This window comes from Poecilia latipinna, unplaced genomic scaffold (assembly GCF_001443285.1).
Source record: "Poecilia latipinna isolate Pla-1442-1.1 unplaced genomic scaffold, P_latipinna-1.0 Scaffold532, whole genome shotgun sequence".
In the NCBI taxonomy this organism is placed as follows: Eukaryota; Metazoa; Chordata; class Actinopteri; order Cyprinodontiformes; family Poeciliidae; genus Poecilia; species Poecilia latipinna.
In genome coordinates this window covers 180550-190673 of record NW_015113148.1, presented here as the reverse complement: position 1 = coordinate 190673, position 10124 = coordinate 180550, and the positions used below count along the sequence as shown (strand labels likewise).

The following is a 10124-nucleotide window of genomic DNA, read 5'->3' as shown; positions in this document are numbered from 1 at the left end:
GTGTGTGTGTGTGTGTGTGTGTGTGTGTGTGTGTGTCTTAAAGAGAGAGAGAAAAAGAGAGGGAGAAAGCTGACACATAATGAGGTGCCAAGAAAAAAAAAAGGCAACGCTGCATTGTATCAAGAGCTAAATAATAACAACAAGAGCAGTGGTGACTGGAGGCAGGAAAATCCAATTACAGCAGTGGTTACTCCCTCTGCTGGTGGAGGAGCCAGAAGGCAAAACAGCAGAGATTTGCCCCAGATCTCCCCCACAGCTAAAGCATGGAGTCACCTTTTGTCCTTTTTACACTGGAGGCACCCAGAAGCACAGCGCTGAGGGACTCCGAGGAGCCCGATTATGGCTGCTTTTATTGGATTAGGGATAATATATGGGTTGAAAAGTGGAGAATATTCCTATAAAGGTCCATTTAAAAAAAAAAGACTAAAACACCTGATTTTGCTTAGATACACAGATTAGGAGAACATCAATTTCTGAAAGTGATTTAATTTAGTGAAAACCAGCAACAGATTCAATTGTCAGCAGTTTACGCTTTACAGTTTCCACGTAAAACAATCATTTAGTCGGCTAGTCCTGCTTTTTATTTCAAAACCTCACCCTTTTTTTCCCCCTAAACTCCTAAAACATGAGCGTCCAAATGTTCCCCTACTGAGGAATGCCTGGACAGGGAGGCCTCCCTTAATCCCCTTGTATCTCTGTACCATCTGACATAATGTACATCTCCTGAACAGGCCTGGGAGCCTGGTGCTGCTATTACCTGCTGCACACAGACACCACCCACTCACCTGCTACTTACCTCCATTTAAAAAGGGAAAACATATGCATTATGTAAATATCACAATAGATTGCCGTGCCAAAGGCAAAGCGGAAAATAAACAGATATTATCATGGGAATTTTAAGTTAAGCAAAGGGTGTCTTTGTTTAGTTCCTTAAAATATCAATATATGACGCACTACAAGGGATGCTTTTAATTAAAACCATCTGGATGTAATGTGTCTATGTGCTCTATTCTGCCACAGTTTGACAAGTGGTCGTCTCTAGTTTTATTTTATATTAGTTCATACCTGATCTCGACTTGTTATTGTGGGGGGGGGGGATGCTTGAGAGCTCTAGGTTACAAACAAGAACAGAACACCTGCAAGAAAGGGAAAAACAGACTCACCTGGAGAAAATATCCCCTCCGAAGAAGAGCACAGCAAGACCGGACAGCAGGAAAGTTTGGACCTCCATTCCAAACCCCCTCAAAATGAACCCAAATCTATTTAAAAGAAAGTTTCCCTTGTCGGAAGCCGATGAGTTTTAATCGAAACGTTGTTTTTATTTCAGTGCGCTCTCCTCGTTATCCGACGCAGCGGAGAACAAAGTAAAGTCTAGAGCCGTTGATGATGTTGATGATGATGATGGTGGCGATGGTGATGGTGGTCGCGGTGGGTTGGACCCCATCCTGGAATCCCCACCTGATCTCCCCGAGTTCACCAAAGCAGAGCGCACAAGAGAAATAGCAAAGAAATCTCTCGGTCCGAGCGCACTAACGAGCCGATCCACCGCTGCTGCCGCCTGTCATCCAGAGAGCGGAGAGAGAGAGAGAGAGAGAGAGAGAGAGAGAGAGAGATGCAGTGGGAAACTCTTTAATCTGTCGATTCTTTCTTGCTTGGGCGCTAAACATCACGGGCAATCCGTGGGCGCAAGGACGGCAGGTCACAATATGGTCCTCCATGATGAGAATTCTGCTAAATAAAGACCCTTTAAAAGCCTTAAAATAAATTAATAGTAGTAATAATAATAGCGATCAACTTTTAAATTGAGCATTTATTTTTGTACGGAAGCGAATCCAACGTCAATATTTCCGTTGTGGTTCGTGTTTTGCCAAAAGACCCAATTAGAACCAGTGAAATCAAAGCCTCAGTGATGCAAAGCAAAGGTTCTACAGGCAGTTGGCTCTCAGGATCACAGATAGCTCCACAAGAAAAAAAATAAAAAGATCATTTTAATATTTTATGTCATTAAAGCTTTTGGGGGTTTGAAAGCTGCCCATGTTTAGAAAATGTTCTCACATAATGAATTCTGTGAGAATAGTCTCTAAGTATATCTCATATACTTCATCTCTCAGCATTGATGTAGAAAATGTACAGTTTCTTGCTGGACCCCTTTAAGCCAAAAAATAACTTAAAGTTACTTTTGATAAATAAGGTGAACTGCTTTCCAGACCTATCTATGCTCCACGCCACAGACAGATCTGGAGCATGATGTACCTATCTGTGGTCGTTCCTGCATCTGTTGTGTGATTCCTGGGTGTTGTGTAATTCAGTTCTAAAGCACAGAAAACATCAGTCATGACAGAGAGTATTAAAACACTGATCAAAGACCCTAGTTTTACCAGATTTATGGTAATCTCTGAGGAAGTGATCAAAGATTAGATGTCAGTACAGTACAAAAACAACAAAACCCCAGACAGCATTAAAAGAAATCATATTAAAGGATATAGGAGGTTAAGATCAAACACGCACTGTGTCTAAAGCTGGAGTTCTTCATGGCTCAACCTGGCAAAATCTCTCTCTTCACCCTATTTCTGTCTTCACCCAACAAAAAACAGAAAAGAAAAGCAATTTTTAATGTTAAAAGTGTGATGTGGTGTGCATTTATTGTAAAAACAAACAACAACAACAACAAACACTTGCAAACTAGCAACAATAAATGCTAGAGGGAAACATGCTCAAACAAATGATCCAGGTGGAGCACACTGGATAAATCCAATGCGCTGTATGTCTTTTGCAACATTTTGACCATGTTGTATCTCCCTAAAGTGAGCCACAATGTAAATACACAGCTCAGCTGTTTTTAAAAGTTAGAGAAGAATAGCTTGGTGGTATTTTTTTTCTTTAAATGATCCCACAGTGGCAGTCATCCAGGGCAGCATTTAACAAGGGGTCATATATTCCTCACTTTAGATTGACCCCTCCACTTGCTGCTGAGAACAGGGAGGGCAGGTTGATTGCCTCGTTCCAAACTGCGCTACATTTTATCCTAATCTTAGATAATTTCAGCTCTTTTGGAACTTGGACATGGTGACAGGATTTAGCTTAAACCTACAGAAGTTAAAATTTCCAAGAAGTAGATATCAATAACATGCCTTCTTCCTCAAAACTAATATTATACGTCATACATATGTTTTCACTATGTTCTTTATGAAGCCACGCTTTCACTGTATTGCTTTGGTTTCACATTTGCTCGCCGTCACACATCATGACTGAATAATATTTACTCAGAATACCTTGCACAAAAAGAAAAAGAGGCATTTGCTTTCTTCTGTTAAGGCCACGGGTTTGGTTGATTTAAACTCATTGTGATGCTAAAAAAAAATAATAATAAAATCCTTATTCATTTTCAACTTCCTAGTATCGATTTTCAGATGACTACTAGGAAGTAGTACTAGTAGTAGTAGACCATAAAACATTTAAGACTGTGGCAGAGCTTAGCCTGCCTTGGACATTTTGTTCAGAAAAAAAATGGCTTCTAACTTTCGCTCCTTCTCCTTAGTCTAGACTTTATAGTACAGGCATCACAGCAACGTCACTGTTGAGGTCACCATTATCCCATGAAGTATACTTAATTGTCCCTTTCTCCTCATTGATAAAAGGATTATATTGATGCTTTTGTAAAGTACTTGCAAATATGGCTTAAGCAACTGGACACAATGTTAAAACGAATAGCCACCAGGACAACTGAATCTTATTTCCTGGTTACTCAGAAGAGGCTGCGAGAAAAACTGTCTTGCTCCCATATTGTACACTTTAAAAATCTGGCATTTTAAGATGGGTGTGCATGTGTTTTTAATGTCCACTGCTTATATCTCAGTTTCTGTCTAAATGCCTTTTTCATTTTATTCATGAAATGTTTCCTTTTTCATGTGGTGAGAGTGGTTCTGTGGGAATGCAGAAAGCACCCGCCTCGGTTTCTGCTGTTTCTCTGTGAGAGAAAAAAGAAAAAAACAAAAGCAAGACTGGTGATTTAAATCCTTTTGCACATCCACTGGGACTCCTGGATGGACAAAATTATTTTTTTTTTCTTTAGATAAAGATAGCAACCTGCACTATCAAAAAAGCAAGCGCAGAATTTATGAAGGCAAAAATACAACAATGTAGCTTGATTACAGCTTCTGAAAAAATAAAAGTCCAGTATAAATGTTTGTAGTTTCAAATTCAAAAATATTTTGTTAATTCCAGAGGAAAATTATAAATCAAACCTTTTTCTTTTGTTTAATAAATTATGTACAGTATATCTTTCCTGCTATTTAAATAAAAAATGTTGTTTTGATCATGTTCTTGCAGACATGAAAAATTTCACAAGAAACACAAAGAAAATATTTATTTTTAAGACATTTTTATCTGCAGAAGAGTTCAGAAACCAATAAAGATTTTCAATCAATGTTGTCGTTTACCCTCCCTTTGCATTGCTTCAAAGTAAACCATCTGATTATTACTAATTCATTCTTTAGAACTGAACTAAACGCAGGAATAAAATGGCTTTACAGTCGAGTCCTTCTTTAGAGTTGTATTTACAAAAAAGTTGACGGAAGACATGGCAGAAAAATGTACAAACGTACAACATTTTTTTTGCAGTCAGTCAACCAAATTTACCTGTGCAACAATAATAAAATCTGCATTGCTAATAAAATAGTTGTCAACCACCACTGCAGGTATCTAGTGGGAACCCATCCACTCTTCTGCGTGACAAAAACACTGCAGGACAAACGGATTTATCTCTTTCTGAGTCAACTGGGATTATAATTTTGTGCGTTTACAGCAAGCATGAAAAAAAAGCATGTTCTAACCAAAACCCTCTTTCTCGATAAGTACACTTTACACAGAAAAAAAAAAAAAAAAACATCAGACGCCAGCAGCAACGTCCTCTCAGTGGGGGTTCAGTTTCATGAGCGAAAATGACAGGTTTATTTTTTTCAGTTCAACTTCAGGGTTAAGCCCCGCCCCCTTGCGTCTCGTCTCCTTGGAAACAGTGAGAGTAAGCGAGGATAAAACTTGCTTCAGAAAAGGTTACTTGGTGAAACAGTGAGGAAAAGCCTCACTAAGACAGGTATTTTGTTCATATTTTTGCTAGTTGTTCGTGTGATTGTTATTTTAAATGTGAAGCATCTTTAAAAAAAAATAGCCATATGCTACACTACTTTTTTAGCTTTCTAGCCTTCCGAGTTAGCAGCACCTATCAGGTAAACCACTCACCGTCTGTTTAGGTATTCTTTGTTTGTGTGAACTTTGGAACTACGGTGTTTTAAAATAATAACAACAATAATAATGTGTCTTTTTTTTGTTTTGTTTTGTTTTTGTCAACACTGTCTTTAATTTAGCTTATTTTAACTGTTTATTGAAAGCCACAATGTTATCAGTTCGATAAGTTTGACTGTTTTATCCATATCCGAAGCTTAATGGACTTACTGGAGGAGTTCGAGTGCTCACCTGAAGGTGGGTCTCTGAAGTCTGGACTCTTCGATGTGCTCCTTCGCAGTTTTGATGAAACAGAGGGTAAGAAGCAGCTTCTAGCTTCAGGCTAAAGCTATATGAAAAACAGTACATACTGAAGTACTTAGGCAGAATAAAAAGACTCATTTTTTACCCCCTCCCTGTCTGAAGTTAAATCAGACCAAACTTGTATTGTTTTAGGTCAGTCAGATTTACCAAAAAATATTTCTGCTTGCTAAATGTCACAATAATGAGAGAAAGAATATGACAAAGATTTTTTTTTAATGTCTTCAAAATCAGAGAAGGAAGACGAAGAGGAAGAGGATGAGGAGGCAGAGGATGTATATTTTCATGAAGAGCCAGGTCCTCTTCCTGACTTGGACTGGTTGCTGGAATTATCTGAGTAAGTATTTCTGTTATTCATTGATTTACTAATATTCATCCGGCTCTGTAGCTTGCCACTTCTCTCTGTTATAGTTGTCCCACCATGGAACTGTTTGACATCAGGCACATTATTATCTAGTTTATCAAGCACTGACGAATTCTGTTTTCTCCATCGTATGCTTAGGGTGCAACCAGACTCTCCAAGAATAACTGCAGTAAGTGCAGTGCCAGACAAAATTATTGGCACTGCCCGTTAAAGAGCTATAAAAAACAAACAAACCAAACCAAAAACGCCAAATCCCTCTTTTATTGCAGTAGTCTAATCTCATTGTGAAGAACAATCCAATATTTAATTTGGGTTTATTTTGTTTTTATCAAAACCACAGGTGGCTTAGTTACATTATGGGATAATGGTACCACTCCCAATATATTTGTTGTGAATATTATGCATTTATTTTTACTGTTTGATAAGCATTTCTAGGATCTCAGTTTGTGACTATTATATATTTTGTCCTTGGAACAGAAATATAACAAGACACTGAAGGCAGTTTCCTTTATCCTGTGGCTATTAGTCTGTATAAGGTCTCATATTAATTGTGCAACCATGTGAGCAGAATGGAAAGGGAATAAAAAAGTAGCCGATGCTTACTACTAGAGATTTGATTATTAAAGGGGCAGTGTTAGGTAGAATCAACTTTCTTGAGCTTAACATCATGTTATGTGATTCTGCCACCATAAACATACCTGGAGAGTTGCCTTGATTGTTTCATGCATGTTTGGAAAGTCCTTTAATCTCCCATGGCAACCATTCAGCAGTGGAAAATGGACCAAGCGTTGCCTTTGAGGCTCAGCTCCCTCCTGGAGTTGCAGTTTCCGAGTTTCCGCCTCACAGAGCAGCTCTCCCGCCGCGGCTCCCCGCTAAGCTCCCTCAGACTAGCCAGCAGCAATCAGCAAACACCTGCGCATCTGCTGAGCTCACGATAGCTCACTATAGGAGCTACTTCTCAGTGCAACCTTGGGAAAAATGTAGTTAAAGGTTTTTTAGAGGAGCGATGTGTGATGACTTCCTGAAGGTGGAGTTTCAGGACGAAAAGGAGTTCTTAAAGAGAGAGAGGCCCAATTTCAAGGCGTTGCATTGTGAAATCAAATTTCTTTTAAGTCACATTACATATAAGTAGCATTCTTACAGCAACTCAAATTAACCGTTTCTCAATTGTGCTATGAAATGGCACCATGTGCTTGGAAAATACATAATAATGCCAACCAAGGAATGAAATCTGCAGGTCACAAAGTCTCCCTTAAAATCATTAAATGCTATCCACATGCCAAGAAAAGAAGCAATTACTAATGTAAACATGGAGTTGGAACTTTAACTGGAACTCTGTGCTAGAATTTGGCATGAAACCAAGGACGAATATGTGGAAGAGCTCCTCATGTCTGCTGTAAAGTTTTGTGGTGGATCTTTGTTGCTCCTGCCAGTCAACTGGTCTAAGGTCTCCACCCTCGTAAATGTTGTACATACGGTTAATTTAGCTAAAATGTATATTTTCATCACACTGGATGTTTCCCACACTCCACTTGATAAATCTGCTTAATTAAAGCTTGGATTATTTAACAGTTTTTATTGTGAGATTCTGTGACTGCAGCAAACCAGGTCACAGTTGTGCCAAACACCTGCTGTGGCCAGCACTGTAAATTCTTATATTTACATAAAGCATGTCCAGGATGTACATTAAATATGCATTCATTTTCCCCATGTGTCCTTCTTCTTCATCGTTCCCAAGTGAGAGCGACGTCGACGTCCAGGGCGATGGCGCCGGCGACCTTGCACCTGAGGCCGACAATAGCAGGCAGAGGAGTTTTGCCGAGACAGCACGGATGTTCAAGCTGAGACGAAACCTGGACCAGCTGGACTCGTTTCATCGACAGAAGGAGCATGACGTGCAGAAAACCAGGTCTGGACCTGGCACTCATCGACCTCTAGAGCCAACTTCCCTGTTTAACCCAGATCAAATTGCACGTGCCTCTCTGGAATTGGCAAACACCTCCACGTACACATCCACGCCGGTCTTGTTGTCTCAAATGGTTTGTGTTGAGGTTTAAGGCTCTGTACAGATTGTTTCCTTTTTGTTTTGTTTTGCTTTGCTTTTCCTGTTTTCCATAATCTTCGCTCTGTTGCCCTTGTCGCATGGGGGAAATCATTTCTGTACCAATTGATTCAGCAATTTGCGGGAAATCATTCCTGCCAGAGAGAGAACATTTCTAGTAATGACCTCTCCCTTCACTTTTCTTTCCCCTGTTTTTATTTGTCTCCACGGCGAGCCATTAAGCACCTGATGAACTGTGATGCAGTCTCCATAAAAATGTCAGTCATCATCATTCAGCACAAAGCAGCAGTGGTCAGTGTGGAGCTTTAGTGCTCCCTGACTAAGCATCAGTTTAATGGAACATTAGCACAGCTGGCTTTCAAACGGTCTGCATCTGTTCTGTTACAGTCTGCACCGGTTTCCTCTAATAAGAGAATGTAGATTTTTTTTTTTTTGCCCCTGAAGAAAAAGAATCATAATTTCAACATCTTACACCAATCAAAATAAATCTTTCAACTTCAAGAATACAATGACTAAATTAGTTTGTTTCTTTTAGAATTCAACCACTGCACATTTTGCCACGTTTCAAAATGAAAATAATAAAGTTTACGTATATTCAAGTTTGTGGATTTAACATGTCAAGATGTAAAAATATATATGTATAATAATAATTCACCAGTGTAGCTTTTCATTTTTCAATTTTCTTTTCTCTTTAGAGAAAAGCTGAAAATTTGCCGTCATAATATAGGAAGCTGCTTGGAGCAGAAGGACCAACTGGAGTGGGAAATAGAGCAGGAGAAGGCAAATGACAACAGGTGGATATAAAATAAGTGAAATCATCCGCAATAGGGGTGGGCATTTACTGCAGTTCATTAAGTAAGTAGTGTCCTGAAGAAACCTATTTCTAATAGAACAGTATTTGTATCTGTGAGCCTACGAATGCTGTGCCAGGCAGTCTCAGCCATACAGTTATCTAAGAAGAAGTTGTAGCATTTTTATAATTTTTTTTTTATCATTATCACAATAGTACCATAAGTCCATAGCACCCACCACTATTCTGTACTTTATAAGGACATACTGGTGACCCAAGCTATTTCTCTCTTTCCACTCATTCCTGTCCTTATTCAACAGTGTGGCGGTGTTTCGACTGAGCACCCAGCACAAGTTGTTGTGTCAAAACCTGCAGAATGAGAAAGAGCTGGAAGGCCAAATCCACGCCGAACTGAGGCAACATGAGTGGGTTCAACGTGAAGACGGTTTGTTTGTTCCAACATGGTTTGACAGGCACTCCGACTGCACGGAAAGGGCAGTCCTCTCATTAGCTCTGATTTGATCACTGCCTCTGCTTCGAGGAGTAAACAAAAAAGAACGAGACAGCCAATGCGAGGAATATCTTCGCAACCAAGAGAAAAACTTTATCGTCGAGAGTTTCTTATGTCATTGCTGCTGAGTTGTAGATAAAATGAAGCTGCTTTTTATTTCCAAACATTGCGAAACCATTTTTCAGTTTTAATGTTTGATAAAGCCTTTGCAGACTCCCGTCTGCAGCCCCATGTTAAGAACTAGATTAAATCCCGCATTAGCAAGATGTCAGTACATTTTGTTCTGCTTACTTCCAAATTTCTCCTCTCCTAAGAATGGAGCTGAATGAAATGGAGGTGGAACTTGGCAACGTCTCCGTGCTCCGCCAAGAGGTGGAGGAAGAAGAGCAGCTCTTCCAGGTCCTCAAAGCACAGAAGGCGGTAACAAGGTTGGAGCAGGAGAAGAAAGTCAGCCAAAACCGTCAACGCAGCATGAAGCTTTTCATGGAGTAGGGCCAACGACAGCTTGCGTCGTTCATCACACTGAAGCAGAATACACACGTTATCATTTCCTGATCTTCGTTTCTTAGTTGATCAGACCCTTTTTTTTTGTTTTTTCCAATTATATAGAAGTAAGGAAAATACATTTCCTTAATGTTTTGAAATCTTGTTTGTGTTCTGATAGTGAACAGGCAGCCAAGCTGAAGGGGGAGGAGATCGAATGTCAAAGGAAGACCGAAGAGTTTTGTGCAAACCGAAAGATAGCTGCCAAGTACTTGAGGCAGAGCAACAAAAGGTAATCCCCAATAAACCGTGAACAGAGTCACACCGCAACAAGACAGTCACTGTCTCTGCAGACTATTAGGAGAGACGGCCT

General features: G+C 39.7%; 2 protein-coding genes across 5 annotated transcripts in view; one reads left to right on the top strand and one right to left on the bottom strand.

Moving 5' to 3' along the window:
* The window catches only part of gabrd (gamma-aminobutyric acid type A receptor subunit delta), a 29826-nt gene extending 28241 nt beyond the window's left edge, over positions 1–1585 (bottom strand). The window contains exon 1 of one of the 2 annotated variants that reach the window (XM_015040884.1): positions 1164–1585. In XM_015040884.1, the coding sequence (XP_014896370.1) occupies positions 1164–1231 (68 nt within the window). In that variant the 5' untranslated portion in view covers positions 1232–1585. The remainder of the gene's footprint in view (positions 1–1163) is intronic. The other variant, XM_015040883.1, reaches the window with a different exon arrangement.
* Positions 1586–4989: 3404 nt separating this feature from the next.
* The window catches only part of cfap74 (cilia and flagella associated protein 74), a 55013-nt gene continuing 49878 nt past the window's right edge, over positions 4990–10124 (top strand). For 2 of the 3 annotated variants that reach the window (XM_015040880.1, XM_015040882.1), the window contains exons 1-8: positions 4990–5092; positions 5438–5538; positions 5776–5878; positions 7644–7814; positions 8663–8761; positions 9078–9182; positions 9583–9756; positions 9933–10043. In XM_015040880.1, the coding sequence (XP_014896366.1) occupies positions 5442–5538; positions 5776–5878; positions 7644–7814; positions 8663–8761; positions 9078–9182; positions 9583–9756; positions 9933–10043 (860 nt within the window). In that variant the 5' untranslated portion in view covers positions 4990–5092; positions 5438–5441. Of the gene's footprint in view, positions 5093–5113; positions 5226–5437; positions 5539–5775; positions 5879–7643; positions 7815–8662; positions 8762–9077; positions 9183–9582; positions 9757–9932; positions 10044–10124 lie in introns of those variants that run through there. The other variant, XM_015040881.1, reaches the window with a different exon arrangement.